Source organism: Ischnura elegans, chromosome 4, assembly GCF_921293095.1.
Source record: "Ischnura elegans chromosome 4, ioIscEleg1.1, whole genome shotgun sequence".
Taxonomy (NCBI): Eukaryota; Metazoa; Arthropoda; class Insecta; order Odonata; family Coenagrionidae; genus Ischnura; species Ischnura elegans.
Window position 1 is genome coordinate 119,547,137 of NC_060249.1, and position 23,200 is coordinate 119,570,336.

At 38.6% G+C, this 23,200-nt stretch overlaps 1 protein-coding gene across 2 annotated transcripts in view; it reads left to right on the forward strand.

Annotated features, from left to right (window-relative positions):
- The window catches only part of LOC124157957, a 65,858-nt gene extending 43,529 nt beyond the window's left edge, over positions 1–22,329 (forward strand). For both annotated transcript variants that reach the window (XR_006864670.1, XM_046533069.1), the window contains one exon: positions 21,847–22,329. Coding sequence is in view for 1 of the 2 variants with exons in the window: in XM_046533069.1 (XP_046389025.1) it covers positions 21,847–22,052 (206 nt within the window). In the remaining variant the exon portion in view is untranslated. The remainder of the gene's footprint in view (positions 1–21,846) is intronic.
- The last annotated feature ends 871 nt before the right edge of the window (positions 22,330–23,200 follow it).

Here is a 23,200-nt window from a genome sequence, read left to right on the forward strand (position 1 = left end):
GTGCGGCCGTTGGCAGCATCGATAGCTCCAAGGTTTTCAATTCTAGCGGTGAGGCGGAGGGTGGGAATGAGACAAGTGTTCCCAGGTTGATTGCATTCATCAAAATCTAAATTGTGAGTTAAATAAATACTTCTCGATTCTCAAGGCAAATATTTCTCAATTCTTCGGAGGAAAACTAGTGCACAAGTATCGTACGTGAAGGTTGAAACCGGTCGGAATTACCAAATGAAAAGTTTTGTGCAATTTACAAGGTTTTTAACTATTTACCCGACTACTACAAGGTTCCGCTAATTTAGCTGGAAAACTATTTAAAGTTTATTTTTTTGGATATTCATTAGCCTGATAAAAGTTGATTTGCTCAATGCTAAGTCGATGAAGGAAATTCAAAGTGGGAATTGGATCAGACGGGGTTAATTAACTTGTCTTTTCTGTTCCTCGGTGTTACTCTGTTCTCCGCTCTCTGCAATAAACCGAGTTCTCATAAGGAATTCCTCTAAGTTATTACGCCCGTCAGCACATGGTTTCAGGTGTAGTTGCGGTGATTGCGGGAGAACAGCCCATGGTGTTAGGTCGAAGGAAATGGCGGAGAAGAAGATTGAAGTGAATCCAAGTCCGTAGTGGTCCATTCCCCAGCCTTTTTCGTTTGTAGCAGAGGACTGGCCGAGATGGAGTTGTCGTGTTGTACTGTTACGAGATTGTTACTCTGTTCTCCGCTCTCTGCAATAAACCGAGTTCTCACAAGGAATTCCTCTTTAGTTATTACGCTTGTCAGCACACTCGGGAATCTAAATATTTTTCTGGGCATGAATTTACTGTTTGACCGCCAGGAAAGGTCTTCCTTCGTTTTCGTCGCCTCACTTTCACCTTGTAGTGACGGCTCTCGTCGTATAATCCTTGAAATCATACTTACACTGACAGGAAGGTAAGTGGATGACGTTGTGTATTGATTGGTGTAGTTCTACAACTGCGTTCGTCGCCACTACATGAGAAGAGGAAGGAATATGTATTTGTGGAGGGAGTGGGCGTCCCATGTTCATTGTACTTCATCAGGTGCTCTGGTGGGAACTGAATCCCGGCACCTGTTGGAGTGCAATTGATACGAGGGCGCCGACACGACGCAGCGGCAGTGGAGATAACTGGACTGAAGCCAGCGCCTCTAGCGGCAAAGGGACGGACCCTGACTCAAGAATGCAATACGTCGTGTTAATTCCTCCTCATCCAGCATCGATAAACCAAGTATGACATGAGTTGATGAGGTCCAATCAAGACAAATCAGGTTCGATTTGCACCAAATTCCTTAAATTTCCTCAAATCATGTTTGCACATGCAACAGTTGAAATATTTTGTTCTTTAGTTACAGATTATTCGGTATTACATGTTTTAACACAAATAAATTTAAGCGTTGTATTAACATTCTGCAAGCCATTACTCTAATCCTGCCTTCTTTCAGCGGTGTGATTCATCTGTATTTCTGGAATTGTGACCTGTCAAGTTGGGAAAGAGTTCGTGTTGACTGCTCGTTGGAAGGAGAACTTCCTCGGCTATCTATTTCCAAATCCATGCTTTATGTTATTTAATATTTTTAATCATTTTCCTGAGAAACCTCCGGTATACTTAAACTCTCTTTGTATCCATTTAGAGAAAGAATCAATCCCTGATTCTCGGACACGTGAAAGTTAAGCTCTCCATTGTTAAAATCAAATTATTCGCGATATCATACATTTTTCTTCAACAATCAAAAACTATACTATCTCGATGCCTCCATTGCAAAAACTCTCAACTATCGCCCACCGAATCAAATACGCTCATCTACCCACATAGCAGCGAACCTCTCAGAGATGTCTCACTATGGTCTCGAATATCGCGTATGTCTCAGAGATGTCTTGAAGATGTAATCGTGAGACGTTCAGGAAAAAAAAACAAACTTATTTAAACGCCATCAATGCCTTCCATATATAGTTTTCGGTGCAATTCTGCAGTTTTGATTATTAAAATCACGACATTTAATATGGGTTTCTTATTTTCAAAGGTCATCCAACACAAAATTTGTCGCTAAAAATGATCGAGAAAAGTAGGCCATAATTGTATAATTTGCATTTAATTATTTTTTGCCTAAATATAAAGCATGCCATAGTACAAAGTCTCATGAGACATCTCAGAGACTTATCTGAGACGTCACATGAGACATCTCAGAGACCATTTTTTTGGACATAGTGACATATCTCAGAGAAGTCTCAGAGATGTCTCTGAAGCTCTCAGAATGTCTCTGAGACGTAAAAAAGCGATATTCGAGATGTATCCGAGACGTACTGGAGACATATTTCTGCTAGAAGGGTAGTAGCCCAACAATACGATACCTCCACTGCATAAACGCTCAACAATCGCCCACCGAATCAAATCCGCTCATCTAGATAGCCCTTATAATACTAGGTGAGCGGATTGGATTCAATGGCCATCGTTGAGCGTTTATACTGTGGAGGTATCGAATCGGTCGGTATACGCTCAGCTGGCGCAAGCCGTAACATAAACGCTCACCTCCAAGCTTGGAGAAAAGGAGATGTGCGTTTATGCTCCGGACACTGCCAGCTGAGCGGATTCTTATTGTTGGGCTACTGGATGAGCGGATTTGATTCGGTGGGCGATTGTTGAGCGTTTATGCAGTGGAGGTGTCGATCTCCGTCCGAGTTTGCTCGCAATTTCAGCTACACATAGCGTTAAATCGAAGTGAAAACACAGTGAATTAAAACACTCGCATGCACAATAACGCAAGAAAGAATGAACAGAGGATGAGCATATCGTGGAAGTCACATAGCTTCATTTGCTCTTCTGCCGGGAGGAGCTCAAGCGAATAGCGCGAACGTGTCTGGAGGGGTGAGTGTAGTCTCGTAGGCGACTGTGGTCCCCTTCTTCGAGGAGGGTTGTCGCACGCTATGGAATCCTGGGGGAGGGGGGGAGAGGCGTCTCGCCGCGTGAGAACTGCACCGTCGCTGCATTCCAGCGGGCGGCCCTGAGGAAGGGGGTGGGGGTGAGGCAGGGGTCATTCGCCCCTTTGCAGTCGAGAGCGCCGCCTCCCAATATCACACACGCTGGACCGCACCCTTTGCATCCGGCCCGAACAAACACTTGGCCCAGTTTACGCTTCAGAGTGAACTTCACACTCGAAAATATGAAAATGAACGAGAGCGATTTTCGACTTCTGCGCACGCCACCGAGGTAGAAATGGCAAAACCCAAGATCAAATGATTCCTGATGAGTATTTTTAATATAATGGCCTGGTTACACGATACATTAACGCGTACGGATTAATGTCTAAATGTATGAACGCGTGAACGAACACGAAAATGCACCGTGTAACCACCCAACTTGTGCGAATGCATGAACGGAAAATAGAACCTGTTCTAATTCGGTTCATGCATTCGTACATGTTCCGTTCCGGTCCACAGAAATCATTCACGCAAACGTACATTAACTTGTACGTGTTAATGTACCGTGTAACCAGGCCTTAAGACACGGTCTCCGGCGTTACCTTGTGGAACTGCTTAGTTCCACAACTAGTTAGTTAAACAAAGTGTGGAATTGAACAAAGTATTTTTATTTTATTTTATCCCTGATGAGTCTCATTTATGGAATCCGGCGATTATGTTCTTGTGCGTTTTGCTTATTTCGAATGGAAATTTAATAGCGGTTAAATGTGCCACTAAGAATAAGAAGCATCAAAGTTTTAATAAAATCTCTTTATGTATCACATTGTTATTATTTTACATCATTCATTCTCACGATGCCTTAAGTGCAAACATTCAAATAAATTCAGAGGTAAGGAAAGAAAGGGATGGGAACATATAATAGAAAAAGGACGAGGACAACGGTGCTGTGGTACATGGAAAAAACCAGAAATCAGAGGGTAAAAATGCTACCTGACTTTGACTGTCCCAGTCAGGCCGCATTTTCACCCTCTGATTTCTGGCTTTTTTCCATCTACCACAGTACCATTGTCCTCGTCCTTTTTCTATTACATGTTCCTATCCCTATCTTTCCTTATCTCTGAATTTATTTGATTGTTATTATTTTAATGTATAAGTACTTCATTTGTTAGCTTTTTCCATTCCTCGCATTAATGTTGAATCTGGGGGGCTTCAGCAATTATTTCAGCTCTCCGTTACTGCGCAGTGCGCAGCCACCTTCAGCCATTTATAAGCACTCCATTGTCGCCCCGAAATGCGCGCTTTTCCGCGGTCATTAGCTTTTTGTACCCTACTGCGCGATTCGCGGAATCTCTCTCATATTGTTCCCTTAACTTATAAGCCCAATTGATGCAATGTGCTTTTAAATTTAATTTGAGAGCAGATGTTTGGCATGGGAAATTTGTGGCTTCTGTAATAGGGTAGTTTCCTTCATAAAAAAAACGAAATGCAATGATTGCGATTCCTTACCCACCATTTGTGTATTCATAATATACAAATTATTTGGTTTTAGAAATCCCAATTTAGAAGAATGGCAACGGTCAATTTTAACCTCTTTCGAAAAGGCCAGATTGGCGCCCATGCGATGCCACTCCACGTGACGTCACAGGGATCTAGTTTCTAACGAGTAGATAGGAGTTTTACATCGTCTGAGATTAACAATGCATGCACGACGCACAGACATCAGGGAAACATGTCTTAATAATCACTTATTAAAACTGCCTATGGTCGGAAAGTTTCATTCGTTTGATAGGGTATTAATAATCCATAATTAAGCCAAGCGCTACCAGCTAGCAGGGCACTCAGCTACCTGCTAGCATCCTGCGTCGTAACAGCGCTAAAAGCCTCGCCCCAAGGTCACCTCACAAGGCGTCAGGGGGAACTAGAAATACGTCACACAGACTTTTTCCCATCATTCCTACTTAGCCGTCGCGTTTTCGCACGTTTGAAAATTTTCATCTTTCGTTTAATCTCGAAAAATAGATATCGTTATTTAAAAATCTAAAAGTGTGAAATTCGTACTCCAGGAGTACTAATAATCTTTCGATTTAGGCAATGAAAAAATAATAGGAAACCACCCTATTCACGCATGCGATTACCTGAAGCCCTGGTTTCGCTCGTTGAGAGTGAGTCGTAAATTTGGCTACTGCTGATTGGTCACGGGTTGTCTGTCAGTTTCCTACAGTATTACATTACATTATTTCGACTGCAAATAATTCTGTCAGCATCTCTGTTCGATGGAAATTGTTTAGCTACACTCTCAGAGCAAAGCAAAAAGCAAATCTCTCAGAAAACCAGTTTGGATTTAGGAAGAATATGGGAACGAGAAAGGAAATACTTAAACTCGATTGTTTCAGGCTTTACTTTGTGAAAATCCATTGCAAACAATAAATAGTTATGTTACTTCTTCACACGATTTATTCAATACGACCGGTTTCGTCGCAGAGGCGACATCATCAGGTACAGAACCCAACGTAACCCTCCCCTACCAACGCGTAATAGCAACCAGATAAACAACAACAAAATAACTGTTATTATAACGATTTCTGTACCTGATAATGTCGCCTCTGCGACGAAACCGGCCGTCTTGAATAAATCGAGTGAAAAAGTACCCACCATAACTATTTATTGTTTGGAAGGCCATACTTGCCTGAAAAGGAAATACTGGTAGAGAACTTAATCCACGTGAGCAATCATTGCCTTCGTGGACTAGAGACGAGCATGCCGATATATTCAGAGCTTGAGCTACAACAACGGAAGAAACACAGATAGCCGTTATCAGGACGCGGTAATAATACGCACGCACGAAGGAAGGAATTCAAGAGAAAAATATAACCAAGGGGTCCGAAAAGAAGTTACCCAACGCCAACATTATTCAATAAGTACATATAGGAAGCAATGAAGGAATCAAGGTAAACGGGTATGAAATCAACAAGTGGCTCTTCAGTGATGACCTCGCCACTGCATCAGTAAGCGAGGAAAATCTATAGATCTCAATAAACGTAATTGAAGAATTGTTTCATGTATACCACGTGATAATCGATAAAGAGACTAACTAGACCATTTAAGATGACCGCGTGTTGTTTTCCAGAGTGTCTATGTCCAGCGAACGAACGCGTTTCTGACTAACAGGCTGTAAGGCTAGGATGAGTGCTGCAAGCCTGGTTGAATTTGACTGCGTGCCGTGTTACACCCCCTGGAGGTGTAGCACGGTAGGGTGTCCCAAAAAACCGAAACTTTGAAAGTTGAGGGGGCATTTCCATTGTCCTATGCGAATGCATGAAAAAACAACCCATAAAATTTTTCAGCTCAATCGGACAATATTTGACCCTCCCGAAACGCATTCAAAGTTTGAATTTTTGAGTTTTCCAAATTTCACGCAATGTTGCCTAGCTTTAAGGGTCTTGGGGGATTTAAAATTAGAAACCTCTGAAAGAAAATGCTCTCTCATTGTTATACTGTCAAAATGCGGATGCAAAAGTACTGGGAACAACAAGCAATATGAAAAGCTAGAGTTTTTTGCCACTTTTTTCATACAATTCCCTATGCCGCTTAACCCTTTCACTGCGCAAAAAGCTGAAATAGAGCTCCCCACAGGCGCAAAAAATGATAATATTTTTTTTATTTTTGCATAATTTTATAAATTATAACTTTTTACTTAAGGAAAAAATGTTTCAAAAATATTTTATTGACTAATTTTCTGCTGATTTTACTTCAAATGATGGACTTAAGGACATGTATTCCAATTGTGCGAAAAATAATTTCAAAATATATTAATAAATGAAAATCGTCAATAGTCGATGGGAGCGGTCTGCCTAGGCGATTGCTTATGGACGATGGAAGCAGGTGAAGGGTTAAAAATTAGTAACAGATGTTGCCTCTGAGCCTCATCATTTCTCAATTTTTTCTTGACTAGATTCTATATCTAGATTCTATATCTAGATTCTTGACTAGATTATTGACTAGAATCTTTTAATTAATTGAACTCCTCTGTCTGCAGTATCATTAACAACCTTAAGGTGTTGAACTATAGATAGGCCCTTCTGATAGTCTACGTCACTTTTCCATGTGCACGGATCTCGCGACAAAAATGTCGGCGACGACGAGGACCCTCATTGTCTCTCATTGCTTCCGCAATGTCTCTTTTCTCGTCTTCAGAAACCATTTCATCGAAGAGGGCCATACAAATCAAGTTTTCGGAAAGATACCATAGATGGTTACAAAACTTGGCCAAAGCTGCTGCGTAGTGAGGGTCTTTCTTACGAGCAAGGACTTTAAGTAGCTCAAGATCCATTCTCGGAGCGCTCACTTCCGCGGGACAGGTGTATCAATGTTTCATAATTGCACTTGCAATGAAGCAACACAAATAGAATAAATTGTCACTGTCATGTGTCGAAAAACGCAATTGCTTGCCAAACATCCACGTTTTAAAAGTGCTATTAGCACGGCAGATGTAGATGAAAGGTCGTGCTGGCCAAGTACGTTTCCGTTCCTCAGAGTTCACGAGACCCCTGATGGATCTTCCCGGACCAAAGGCCAATCGGCATACGTGCCAGTTATAGCTGTTATAATTGTGTCCGTCTATTGAGGAATTACATGCTAGGGAAAGTGAGAGGCCCGGACAATAACAGAAGAAGAACCCAGACCGTTATGATTGCTGCCCACGCTACCATTCCCTGTATCGATTCTGCGCCCACATGATCTACCTAACTATGGGGTGTATGGCAGAGTTAGACAGATATAGCACATAGCCGCATAGACAGATATAGCCGCAGTCTTCGCTGATCGTCATTGTGCCAAACTGAAAGGCAGCAACGTCAACGCGAGTTAAGGAAGCGGAATTGTTGGCCATGAAATTCACGATTTGGCGATTAACACGGACGTTGGGCGGGAGCTTTCATGACCGTTGAAATATCTTAAGTTTGGAGAGGCGAATGTCAAGGGAATACATTCATTGAATTGATCGAGGGTAGGCGATCGAAAAGTCTTCAAAAGAAAATCAAAATGGTACGTCGCGATGCGTCGGGCTGAATGCTGAGGCTTTCCCCAAACTTTCGAGCATGAAGACGACAACTGCTGAGTTGGTTCTAACATTTACGTCTGCGGTGGGATACCTCCAAAAGGTAGACCAGATCTTCCATACATGTATTTAATAGAGTCTATGCTCAAACATTAAAGTCAGTGAGAACTTACCACACAGAATATTGGATCACTCAACCGGCATATGGTGACAGTTATGTGTCAAATGACATTAGGAAGGTTAACATTTTCAACGTAAGCTACACCTCGTGGAATGTAGAGGTGGAGTATCATATGAGGAAGTGGGGAAGGTGGTGCGTGAAGACGTGGGTAAAGCATCCGCTGGTGGAATGGTTAAAGTAGCAGTGTGTCTGAGGGACATACGACAGAAGGGAGAAAAATATTTAAAAGAGACAATCATTTTCTGAATCACACGGTCATCGCACCGTCCCTTTTTCCATCGCTCATTCCTTCAATTTCCGTATTTACGACACTTAATTAAAAGCCAAGCGTGGCGTAATAATCATTGTTCGCGGCAGTGAGTTCTGATTGGCTGTAAGACGGTGCCAGCGATGGTTTCAGCGACGTATCGTAAAGAAAAACTTTGCTTGGTTGTGGGCAAATTTAATATTGCTCAAAGGATTTTGCTCGACGGTTTTCATTTTCGACATGAATATGACAAATTTCCACTTAAGTTTAGAGTCATAGACGCTTACAGAAGTGCTATAGCGTTGGTAATAAGGACTTCTTCACTCACCAGAAGAAGACAACAGCGTGGATGGCTTCCTCCCATCTCCTGCCTCGCCCGACGGACGCACTGTGTGATGCGCGCGTGCGTTTGTCGACCCACACGTGAGTATGCATACCTCTGCCTCCCTCCGGCCGAACGAGGTCGCCCTCACAGCGGTCGCAGTCCAAAGAGAGGTGCACTGCGTCCCTCTCCATTTCTGCCTTTCCCCACACATTTCTTCCTTTCGTTCCCCCATTTCGTTCTAATTCCTCCTGTCCTTCCTCATCCGACCCAAGTGCTGCTTTCCTTCAGTGTTCTCTTCTCTTTACTCCACTCGTAATCGCTATATCTTATCACATTGCATCTATCCACCTTTGAGTCCTTCTCAGGAGAATGGCTCTCTCTCTGATCCTGTTCTTCTCCACTTGTGTTACCTTGTCCCAAACTTTTTTCCCAACATCTGCAGTGCTGCCAATATTTAGGTTAAAACTCGTACGTCAGTACGACTGCTGGATAATTACTATAACTCTGTTACGCGTCCATTCATATCGCTCATTTCTGCGTACATGGCAGATAAGACATCAATAATTGCTACTACTTGAACATATTACGCGAATGATACCTTCTACCCAAGTTACAGAAGCTGCGATCCTTTGTATTTTCAGACCACGATGCTTTGAGTCCACGGAAGGTATGAGTTGATTGTAATTACCATTACTCAGTTATGCGTCCATTCTTCTCTACTCACCGTTTCTCGTCCCATTCGTCCATTTGATCACTTGCACCCATTGCCGCCTTCACCCGGACTCGTAGGCCCCCTACTCACGCCTCGTCGGACTTTCCACAAACAAAATTGCTTGATAGGCAAAAAGGAAGAATGTGGCGCTCACAGAGAAGAGCCAAAGAGCGTCATTTGAACAGAAAACTTGTGCGTCGCCTGAGGATGGATGCATCGAAGGCGTTCTCAGTAGTGCGAGGATGAGAGGAGGAGTGGAAGCTGCCGGCTGCCCATGAATCTCTCCGCGAACGAGGAGTCCGCGGTTCGACGATTCAGCAGTAGGGCTGCGCGAACTCTCGACCACCCGAGAGTCTCGGCGGTCGAGACGAGAATTTCATTTCTCGGCATTGTCGGGACGAGACTCGAGGCGCGGCGAGAGTCTCGCCTGGGTCGAGAGTCTTAAATGTACAATAAGGCCTACTCTCTTGCATTACATCTTTAAAAAATCCTATTCTTTTCCTTTCTCTCCCTTATTTACCTAACACTCTACCCTCTAACACTGTTTTCAACATTCCCACTCCGCTAACTACTCGCCCCATCTATACCTTCTGTATCCTCCGTATCCATGGGCGTACCCAGCGAGGGGCAGGGGTGGGGGTAGCTGCCCCCCCTACAAGCACAAATCGCAGTCTTTAAGCAAAATCAGTACTGAATTGAAACGAAAGCATTCAACAAATGTTCTTTAAACCCACGAAAAATGATATGTATTAGTACATATAAGATATGTAACTAAAATAAAACTATTTTTTCAAGGAAATAATCTCGTAAACTAATGTCACAATTTGGTTTGTCCCCACCTAGACCATGGCTTGCCCCCCCCCCCCTGGTTATGATCCTGGGTACGCCCTTGTCCGTACCTCACCTAAAAGCTGCCTTTCCTTACTCACTATGTCCAGCACTTCGTCGTTCCTCCTCCTCTCCGTCCACTTCACCTCCATTCCTCTCCATACCTACATCCCCAACGCCTCCAGTATTCCATAGTCCTCCTTTCCAAGTGTCCACATTTCCGCACCGGAGGATTGAATTTCCATTGCAAAAATACGATAGTCCTCACACCAGTTGCAAATACCATCACAAATCAGCAATACCACTGATCCTTGTCGAATACAGCAAAATTCGAAAGCTATGGTGACACTTCTGAGCTACTATTTACCTAGGCAGGGGTCACACATTGCAAGGAGGAACTTCTAATGAAGGCGTTATTTAAATCGTAGAAAAGACTTAAACGTAAAACGTCGAACTCTACATCCAGAAGGGTTGGGGGTAAATTTTGGTTCTATGAAAAAAAAAAATGTACGCTTTCCGAAGCGCCTGGAAGAAACTGAGGGAGGAGAAAGGAAAATGAATCAAGAAGCAGATTCGAAGCTACATCTTCTCCTGAATCTTTATATTTTATTCTTTTTTAGTTTTTTTTTTATAGTTTGCATTTGTTAAAGCTACAGATTGTAAGTTATTTATTCTATGTAAAGGCTATAGTGGCTATGCAATAATTAAAAATAAATAAGACTTTCATGAATGACTTTAAGCGAACTGTTCGGGCTTCCGAGGGAAGTTAACATTAATATTTGAAATGTATCGTATTGTAGCGATAGAATTTAGTATCTTATCACTACTTACTGTTTTTTTAATTTCTTTATTCTTCAACTTTATCTTTTTTAAGTACAAAAGATTCAATGAACTTCCGTGTCCCTCTTTCGTCCCCAAAAATACATAAACAACCACCCATTATTGGTTATTTTCCATGACAACTTGTAAGTCGAGTTATTGAGGGGTTTCTATAACATTTATAACATACACGTCAAATGTCAGTTAATTTTATTTCATAGACGGCGCGTACGAATAGATTACGAAGGGCGATGTTCATTCGGATTTAAATCCATCGAAAGAGTAATTTGATTGACGGAGGGGCCGCTCGCGAAGCAACCACTCTAACAGGCGTGGAGGAGATATCATCGAGAGATGGGTGACGTAAATAAACACCGAGTGCAATGCTGAAGGGAAGATCAACGTCAACCGTCAGCATCAACCAACCGCAATTTTTTCAAACTGCATCGATTTATTTGAAATTTTGACAGTAATAAATAGATTTTAAAATTATAGATTATAAAAAAACAAAGAAAATGATTTTTTAATGTTCCCTTGACAACCAATATGAACCGAGATACGGCGTCTTAATAGATAGCTTTTGCTTTTGAAGCATTAAACTTCGGAGATTTAATGTCAAATAGCTGAAACACTATCCATTTTTCGAGGAAAACTTGGTTCTTATTTTTAAATTGGTTTAAAAACCTTTCTTAAGACACGTAAAAACAGTCTTTATGATGAGAATTCAGCGGGTTATGATAAAAGTAAGTTCAGACCAGAATCAAATTTTGTACGAAGAAATCAGTGAGAAGAGCAACCTAATTACCACCCTAATTAAATTTATCGTTTTCCTTTCACATTTCTCTTTATTAAGGTACTATCAATGAATCACAAAATTTTATTAAGTTGAAAACCTTAATTTTGAAAAAATTGGAACTAAACGTGTAAACCAATTTTCTGCAATTTCTCTTATTTTCAGAACATATCCAAAAATACTGGAAATACGAAAAAAATGTTATCCTGACGAATTATAGCATCTGTAATTTAACTGATTTTTCTTTATGTAAATTTTTTACGATAAATATTTATTGAGATATGGCCGTTTAAAATCTCCATTTACAAACAAGCACCACCTTATTTAAGCCCTTTAAACTCACCCCACTTCCAAAGTAAGGAATTAAAAGGATCTTAAAAATAGGAAATCGTAGCCCTTTAAAAAAACCTAAAAATTAATTTTTAAATCAACTTTCTATCATCAAAAACGAAGGATATATGTAGGAAAATTCAATCCATTTTTTTTCGAAAAAAATGGATTGAATTTGTAAAATGAAAACAGTACATATTTAAGCAACAGCATTCTTTAATTTGAATACTATGGCGAATAATATATTTTTATGGTATATTTAATTTTTTGCATTAACCCCCGATAACGGTTGATTTTTTTAGGGTTGAAATATTCTGAAATAATGTTCCAAAGCATTCAAAAATCATTATTCAACTGATCCAAACTAAATTTTACCCAAATGAAGCTTTAAAATTTAGTTTTTTTTTACTTTTGGCATTAAGGGGTAGTTCCACCCCTAAAAAATAAAAAGCGCCCCTTGGAATAATATAGATTTTGAAGTAGAGGGTAAGATAAACGTAATCCCAAATTTTCATGCAAATACATTCAGTTTGAAAAAATTGCAAGGATATGCCTTCATTTGAGCTTCATTTCCTTGACTATTACCACTCAATTCAACTTAACTGAGCTCATATGTCAAGGGAAAATATCACACAGTCGCATAGCCCACCGAATATGGTGGTTTCCTTTTATTTTTTTATTGCCTGAATCGAAAGATTATTACTCCCGGAGTACGTATTTCACGCTTTTAGATTTTTAATTTACGATATCTATTTTTCGCGATTAAATGAAAAGTGAGAATTTTCAAGCGCGCGAAAACGCGACGGCTAAGTAGGAATGATGGGAAAACTCCGTGTGACGTCGTTCTGGTTCCCGCTGCCGCAAGTGAGGTGACCTTGGGGCGAGGCTCTGAGCGCTTATACGACACAGGATGCTAGCAGGTAGCAGAGTAACATGCTAGCTGGCAGCGCTTGGCTTAAATAAGGATTATTAATACCTTATTAAACGAAGAAAACTTTCCGACCTTAGGCAGTTTTAATACGTGATTATTAAGACATGCCTCCCTAAGCTCTGTGCCTCATGCATGCATTGGTAATCTCAGACGATGTAAAACTCCTATCTACTCGTCTAGAAACTAGGTCCCTGTGACGTCACGTGGAGCGGAATCGCATTGGCGCCAATCTGGCCTTTTTCAAATGAGGTTAAAATTGACCGTTGCCATCCGTCTAAACTGGTATTTCTAAAACCAAATAATTTTTATATTATGAATACATTAATGGTGGGTAAGGAATCGCAATCATTGCATTTCGTTTTCTTTGATGAAGAACACTACCCTAACAAACTTAACGAAGCTCATATGTCAAGGGAAAATATCATACAGTCATCGACCACCGAATTATATCTTTTTCCATGATGATGGCCGTGAAAATAAAATTGAGTTTCAGGCGATTATATTATTTTTTTCAGGTTTTCCAGGGACAACATGAAAAAATTTGACATGCCTCTAGTAATTTTGGGTGATGAAATACCCTCTCAAGCGGGACGTATCCAAGGGTTACAGCAGGCAAAGATCCGACCCCACCACCAACTTGGTGGCTAGAAATATTCTTCTGCTTGCTGCCACAAAATATATTTCCCCAATAAAATGTGTTCAATGTGGCTAATATATTCCCATCCGGGGTTTCTCTGTCTCAAATTCTTGAACAATGGATTTCCCACATTACAAGAAAACGATACCTCCAGGGCACAAACGCTCAGCAATCGACCACAGAATCAAATCCACTCATCTAGATAGCCTTCATAGTACTAGACTCTCTTTTGCTCGCTGGGGGGGGGGGGGGCGGGAGGTGGGGCTAATCGGTCGTCAAGATAAATATTTTAAAAACTTTTCTAAATTATTTTTCACATTGCTCAACCAATTTCTTGAAATATGAATAAGGTGTGACTGCGGTTTCCCTTCGTAAGCTTAGAAGAGGATGATGAACAAAATAGAATTACATAAAAACTGTATATAAATACCTAGTGCGAATGCGCGAAATGGAGATCCTTCGCATGAATTGGGGCTAGTATGACGAATTTTATCGAAAGATTATTTATCATGATCGCGAATAATACCACTTCAGGAATACCTCTATTTAAAGTTTTCATGAGTTGGGATACACAAACAACTCCAAACAGCTTTAATATCCAATATATTGCGCAATAAAATCTTCTATCAGCCATCATAATCGAAGAAAATAAAATCAGTATTACCAACCTACCTTTTATGGAAGGTTTGTTTATAAATCTTTCGACTGCAATCGTGTATCGGCAACAAGAAGACATTAAGAAATTGACTTTTCAAAAATTAATTTGTAAATTTCCTACTCTATCATCTTCACATTTTCGTTTCAATTCTTTTATCTATCTTTTCTTTTTAAATCCTTTATCTTCTTTTCCAACTTTGCTCCTCTGCTTGCATAAACAAATATGTTGCTATGATGTTTTATTTCTATCTGATCGCCGCGCCGCCATTGGATTTTGGTGGCCTTTTTTGAACTAATCCCCATGCTCAATTTCAATTGAATAGACAGATAAATAATTGGAAATTTATTGTTTTCATAATTTTTCCTGCTGTTTCAGACAATTTTATAGGAGGTCTTCATAAGACTTATAGTCGTATCTCGTCTCGTCCAACCCAAACATTTGTATGGGTGAATGAATGAATGAATGAATGAGTGGTCGTTAAGGGGCTTTATAGTATATAGATGAGCGGATTTGATTCTGTGGTCGATTGTTGAGTGTTTGTGCAGTGGAGGTATCGAAAAGATCACCGATGTTCAAATATTTTCTGTGACCGTTACATGGAGATACTCTATTGATTCCAAAAATGAAATGATTGATGGGAGTTAATCTTAATTGCACGTAATGAATATGGGATTGGGTATCTGCATTGACATCAAGATTCAACTCTGTAGCTTTGAATTCGAGAATAAAGTTAGCTTCTTCTTAATTCAGATGTTTTGTTCCCTACAGACAACCCACTAGTGCACGATAATGGCTTACAAAAGTGACTCATACAATTAAAGAATAATAAAATTAGTTACAATTGTTTTTTTTTCTCAAAGTGGGTGAAAGTAGTTGGAATTACTGGATCGGGGGCGAACGTGTTTGCTGTCACATACTTCACGTATTTTTTAATTTTTTTTTCCGCAGAGTAATTAGTTCAGACAAAATGCAGTTTTTCTGAGAAAAATTTGATTTGTTTTGATTTATTGCCCTAAAAATGGATTTTTGGACGCAGAATCCGAGCCAACGGGTTTGTTCGTAAACTTTCATGTCGCAAAATCGCAAAAATGACATCTTTCGTTTTTCTATCTTTTTCATGCATGACTTTAAATCTCTGACCTTCTAAAATATTGGATATCGATGGATAGCATAGAATATCCATTAAATTTTACCTTTCACTCTTTTTCCTATGAACGCGTTCATAGGAAAAATAATGCACTCAAAGAAAGAAACCATTCAGTACACCTCTTGCAGTGCCCAGCGATTGCATAATAAGAGTCATTCGTAGCAATATTTATTAATTTTACTTTCTGGTGATTATTTTCTATCACTATTATATCTGTTATCCACATATAAAAGTGAATGAGACCATATTGCATCCACACGCTTGCGGCGTCGCCGGCTCTCCGCCGCCGCCGGCCAGAACCGGAGTCGACCGCACGCTCGAAAAAAACGATTTAAAATTCGGGGTTGCAAGTTGGTGCAAGGTTTAGCTTTAGATCCACAATGTAGAATCTTCATAGAACGACGTGGTATCAGTCACTTGGAGGAAGTCCGGGGTAATATCTACTTTTTCTCTACGTTTATGTAAAAAAAGGGCTGAAAACAGGCTCCGCCATTTTGTTATATATTTATGGTTATTGATGAAACAAAATCTTTAAAAACCCTTGTAATGAAAGAAAAAGAAGTTTTAATTAAGATGGTATAACAGTTTTGTCGATAAAACTATTCATGAAACCACTGCACGAGGATAAAGTTGGCAATTTTCAAAAAAAATCGAGGGTGGTCGTTTTTCGCTAAATTTGTTCAACTTAGACCTCACATATATTGTTAACGTGAATAAACAGGAAATAAATAATCTGGAAAGTTATGCACAGTTTATTTGAGAATATGTAGGCGAAGTTTCAACTTCCTAGCTCAAAAAAAATCGATTTTGAGGTTTTGGCCAGCTTTTTTCGATTCTAGCCCACTGTGGAACGGTTCAGATTGCAATGCCATATGAAGATAGACATTTTTTCGGCTCCCCAAAAAAATTATTACTTTTTCCGGATTAACTAAACAAGCCTGGAACGTATACATTATACTTATTAATTGAATTGAGTGCATTTTGCATAGACAAGTTCGAGAATGACCTTTTTCGTCAGATCTCTATATGACATGCAGCAATCTTCACTTTCGGAGCCCAGGTTTTCAGGAAAATAGTCGTAGTTCCTAGAACGCGGGTGTTACCAGCCACCCCCGCGTTATCACGTTACACTAATTCATATTCATGGAGGCATAAGATACCATGCTGTTCATATTGTTTCCCCCAATTTTGCATCGGTATTAGCACAAAAGTAACATGAAAGAAAACAGATCGCCGTGTTCGGTGATCCAGGGTCGGTCGATTTGTGAACCGCATACATTGAGATCCGATCTCTAGGAAGCTCCCCCATGGAAATTTGAATGACGAATAGAAATTTCAAGCCCACGAACAGCTTGAAATAAATATCCGGCCAATGATTATCTGATCTCTGCCATCCCATTCACGCAAACCAAGCAATCTCTATGCACCCCATTTTCTGTCCAAGGAAAATCGAATTTATTTCCAGATTGTTGCTCGACATTGAGGAATTGAATAATTTGTAAAGAAAAATGGAGCGGATAGAGTTACATCAACCCAAAGATACAAAATCTCCGAAGAGCTTTTATAGATATGCTTAAATAAGTTTCTCCTTGCTCCAGGCTTACATGAATTCATGCTTTTAAGTACAAGATTCACTAACTCTTGGTTTACTTTGTGGCATTGCATTATAAGTTTTCATGGATATACACAATTACTTGTACCACTTATTTAAGCAAGTGGTATAAGTAATTGTGTATATCCAGGAAAAACTTTAAGGCACAGTTAACTTACTACACCCACATTTGGATTGTGATAACTCATTTACCGTGGTTTCCCTGAACGCAGATTCATGTAAACATTTTCTAACTCGGTACCTTGCTTTGCTGAACTTGGTATGTTTACGGCATACTTTCTGTTTCCTTGGTAGGACTGTTGCAAAGGGTCAAACATGAGGAAAAACCTCTCCCGGTTGATGCTTCCTGGGTTCACGCAACATGGCGAATTAAGAATACCCGTAATCGCGGAATAACGACTGTTATCTTGGAAATATGGGTTCAGTTAGCGAATGCTGCTGCGCGTTTTCCCGTAGTGGATCCAAAACAGAACATGAAAGCGTAAAGCAAACCAATAGTGGTCAAAATTAATGTTAAAAACGGAGAAGAATTGTAATAGAACTCTGTACTTCTCACAACCGATGCTTAAAATCCACCATTTTTTGCGTTTTCAATGGCAAAATATGTGCCAATAAAATTGATTACATGATTAAAACATTCAAAATTAGAAGTGAAATACAATAGTAATTCACGCTAAATTTTGGCAATTTTATTAGAAATTGAGGGGTCAATGGGCCACACCACCACTATTTAGAGATTTTTCCATCATTTATCTTTGATAAGGAGAAGATAGACAACAATAAAGACTGTTTGAGTTGATGCTATAGCGTATTTTACCAAGGTTGCACATATTTAAAAGTTCAAATTTGTAAAAAATATCCGTCATAGTGAAAGAAGTCGTGTCACATATATGTTTCATAATGATAATATATCAAAAATTATATATACTTTCTTTTTGTTTTCTGGCCTGCCTTGAATTTAATTTTTAAGATGGTAGCTTTCATGCTGGTTTTTTACTTTAACCATTGAAGCTACCTAAAGTTACATTAATTTTGTGGTGTTAAAAAAATGTACATTTCAGTTGGAGTAATAAATTCATTCAAAATAATGTTAATATTTGTAATCGGCACCGAAAAAAAGAGTAAATTAACAAAAACAAAAAAAACAGCTATCGCAGGCTTATTCATTGAACTCGGTGTATTTTGCCATGCGGAATTTTGGTATTCGGAGATGACGTAAAGCAAAATTTGTAATTCATGCTAATTACATTAATTTTTTAATTGAAGAGATATATTCAAGTATCTAGATGCCGAGTTATACCCTAAAGGTTTTGCCGTGTGTTGATTGAATTTAGATTGGGCATCATCGCATCAAAAAATATGCACATAAGAGAATCAAAACTAGCTGATCAAGGACCATAAGAGCTGTTGCTGATCGAGCAAAGGTTGACTATACAGGCAATGAAGTCGTTGGTCTAACTCCCGATAGTATCAATACTAGCTCCAGATCTACTAGAGGCATTATACATTTTAACTTAATAATATTTAGCGGTGCCTTCAAATTTTCAGCTATTTATACAAGCTTCGGTACAAATCACCTAAAATTGCCACAGTTCCCTCGCTCTCTTTAGATTTGCATAGAATAAAAATATAAGAAGAAAAGGATCCTCTGAGAAGTAAAAAATCCTCTTGAGCATTGCAAAAAGTTGATATTTAACATACAGATAGCAATTTATGAGTTAGTAAGCTATGGGTAACAGAATGTACAGAAATACAATTTCATTTATTAAATGAAATTTCAAAGTATACACACTTTCAAAAAAAAAAACAATTCAAAGTGATATTAGTTCATTATCATTCAGAAATAACGTGGTATCGATTCATCAATTCACAATACAGAAAAAAATGCATGGAATTCCAAATTACATACGATTTCAAAACAAATATTTCAAATTGATATCATTTCATCACCACACTGCAAAATACCTGGAATTCCAAAAGAAAAACACTTTCAAAATGATAAAGATACCAACTTTCATTGAGATAGAATACAAATAGTTATTTTTTTAAAGCTCTCAATTGCTATGATGTTTTTCAAATTTTGTTGGGGAATTTTATTCATTATTGGATTTAAAGTAGAAAGAATTGTGGAACACAGTAGTTTTATGTCATGATGTGGTCGAAGAAGATATGTGGGAGTTGCAGATTTTAATTATTTATGCACTCATTTGCCATTTTATTCTTCTCCTCATTTTCTGAAGTTTTAATTTTCGGTAATATGCAGTTACATGGTTATCCCAAGCAGTGCATAGTGTAGTTTTGTAGTTTATATAACTTGTTTAATTGATATTTGTATATATTTGACATTACTGTGGAACAATAATTTATATGGTTTATCAACAACGCATTTGCATGATTCAGTCTGTGATGGAGTAATCAGAGTATGAATACGTTTAGGCTGATGTAATAATTTTAAAACTTAACTAAAAATATGCGCCATTTGCTCATCTCAGGTTAGTGTTTGTTTTTGATCTTGACAAAATCATTCATTTTGTCATGTCCACATTTTGAACTTGAATCTTGTTTCTCTCTGTCTAGGGATTTTAGAATCATAGCTCAGCCTATTATGCTACTCTTAGTTCTATTTGAGTTGAGATTCAGTAAAATTTCAAAGTCCAATTCACATAGAGGATACGTCTTCATTGATTCTTGCATACTTTGAATGATATTTCTCTATGCGTGTTTAACGATATTATTTCAACGTTATTACGTTAAAAAGGAACTTAAACAACTGTCTCCCTCAATAATAAAGAAATTTTTAGGATCCCGTGAAGAATATATCCTAGCTAGGCCCTAAATATGGAGTATTAGAAGAAAAAGGCATTAACGGGTAAAGTAGGCATTTTTAGGCAGTAAAAAAGGCATTTATTTCGCCATAAATGCTACTAAATGAACTTTTAACATTGGTCACCTGAGTAAAGGAAAAATAGGAATTTTAGAAAATGCTCTCATCTTACAAATAAAAAGCGCTGTAAATTGAACACTTTCGTCCTCAACTTGTGAAATTGATGGCTGGTTTGAAAATATTTTTTTCGCATGATTTTGTTCGAACGTCCTCAGAGACGACCGGTTTCGTTCAACAGCGGACATCACCACGCAGAAATTACAGATCCTTAATTCATTACAAACCGGTTAAGGAAGGTTATGCAATTCGTGAAACGAGTGCAAAAATGGGAAGGGCCAGAAAATCATTAAAACCAAGTCTTCGCTTTTCGCGGCGTCTTTTGTCTCAGACGCCAGCGACCTTTCATTCAAAGGTCAATAGGCTCATACACGCCCCGCTCTCCTGCACTGATTGAAAAAAGAATGCCTAGTAATCAAATAAATACACATGATGAATATTACAAAAAATAGGAAGTATCTAACAGAAAAAAGTCTAATGTTTGCCAAGTGACAAATCCACAATGGAGAGAGAGGTGACATGGAAAAATTTTGTCAACTAATTTATGCTGAGAGAATATCTTCGTCGATTTCAGAGCTATTAAAGAAAGCAAATATTAAGCCACATTCTACCTTCGGAAGAACATGAAAAATCTGCTGAGTTCCACGAAGGAAAAAATTGATTATTTAATTAACAGTGCCATATACGCGTTAAAATGCGCGAACCGTGAGGCGACATAGAGTCACACCGGAAGATTTTTCAAAGCAAGAGCGATGGAACATCAGCGGACACTCTTTGGCAAACATGCTTATGACACTCACTCAAACTTTGTGCCTCAAGTGCTTCAGATAGAAAATAAGGGCAAGAGACCAGATATTCGGGATCAAATTGAAACACGGGCAAGAAAATGTGAACCCTATATGTAAATGATGTCATATTTAGTGATTTCTCCCGATCCTTCTGCGGTAAATGCTTCGATTTTAACCCCTACTTCTTTCCCACCCTCTCTCCAACCACCCGCGTTTTTATCTCGCCCTCGACGAAGACTCCATTGCAATGGCTTTCTTTTTCCACCTCGAATATTCTTTATCCATTCTTCCAATCGTTGACGCGTAAAAAATCACTTGATAATATTATTATTATAATACATTGCTGCAAGTAGGCTATTGCCTGGTGGCAGCATTAGATTGATGTACATGAATAACAAATGTGTACATACCAAGTTTCTATTTATCTAATACCATGTTTTGAAACGGAATAGATACCCATGGTAAAAATAATACACTAATTCTAATCTCATACAACTAAGAATTTAACATTGTCCCAATGAACCAATTTCAAACAATCCATTAAATACATTAATTCTAATATAATACAACTAAAAAATGAACATTGACCCAATTTCACACTCTCCCTTTTAAACCACTTTGTAATTAATCAATAAGAGATGCACAATTCTTCCTAAAAATGTTCGCATTTGCAGGGAAGCACTATCAGTGGAAAGCAGATATGCACTATTGGTGGAAACTGGTACTCTAATAAAAACAATTCTTTTGCGATTATCGCAAAAAAATATTATTAAAACAGCGTGAATTGTTATTAAATTTAATTGCCTTGGCCAAAGTGGCTAAGCCACAGTGAATAAGGCAAAAGTTGTCCCTTTAATTCTTAAAAATGTGAGATAGATATAATACGTGTCTACCATTTCCAATTTATACTATTACAGCTCCTCAGCCATACCATGAGACCGGATACAGCAGCAGAGTAAAGGATATCAAGAAGAAACCACACCACGTAGTTCATCTCCTACAACCTAGCAAACTTGGCGATCTACTTGAGGTATTGCCAGTTTCCAATAAGCCTAAGGCGAATGACGCTCCATTGAGCTATCCAGGACGAATGGGGTTCCAAAATGTTTACTATGGTTACTAACTGCTAACACACAATGTATTCCTAATGTAGTGCGTAAGCACGATTCACTCGATATCCCCCTGCACTTTCTTTTCCTCAATTTTCAGCGATCAATTTTCATTCGCCATACTTCTACAATTTACCAAACAATTTCCTACTTTACTTTTCTCTCCTCCACTCCGACCTGCAGCACAACAATCAATGTTTATGTTTTCACTTCGACAATTAGCCCGGTCAAATTAGCCCAAAAAATAGGGGTACCCTTGCATAAATTGCCAACAAGCCGAAAATTCTCATTAACCTCAAGGATACCACTCTTATGAAATCCTGAAAAGTCCCCATCGATCCCGTGCGTGCAAATATTTTTATTCAAGGTCAAAGGTCACAAAAATGAGTTTTTTGCATTTTTTTGGCCAAGCGGTTAGTTTTATGATAAAAAAATTGCTCAGATCAAAATTGTAGATCTAAAAATTATCTACAAAATTGTCATTTCTATTTTTTCTCTAAGATTTATCGTTTCTGAGAAAAAACCTTTTAAATAATAATTAATAATGTTCCAATAATGTTCGGAGGACGCAACAATATAGTCAAACATATTACGGAGAGTACAGCTCCAGCCTACTTCCGAAAGGCTTTTTCTCACACACAGGATCGATGGGGACTTTTCAGGATTTCATTAGAGTGGTATCCTTGAGGTTCATGAGAATTTTCAGCTTGTTGGCAATTTATGCAAGGGTCAATGTCTATTTTGACCGGGCTAAATAGTGACTAAAAAATCCTCATACATTTAATGAATAAAATCAAAATTAAATTCAAAATTATAAAAATGAATAAATAAATACATAGAGTGATTTTGGTCCTTAATTAATTAATTGTTTCAAACTTGGCATGCGTCACCTTCAGTTGAAAAATCCAGAATGGGAAATAATTCCTACATCAGAGTCCTCGCTGTAAATACGTGTAAATTATTATTTTTACCTTATCTTGACCTCGTTTAATTCATGTTAAAATATTTCTTGGAGTGTAGGTCAACGTATGTTATGCAAAAAAGTTATAGCCAATGTGTCTGTTTATTTTAAACCATCACCAGGGCTTCAATATGTTCTAAGTTTCCTCATGTATTTCTTCTTAAATTTTCCAAAAAAATGGGTTAAGGTTTGATGTTGTTA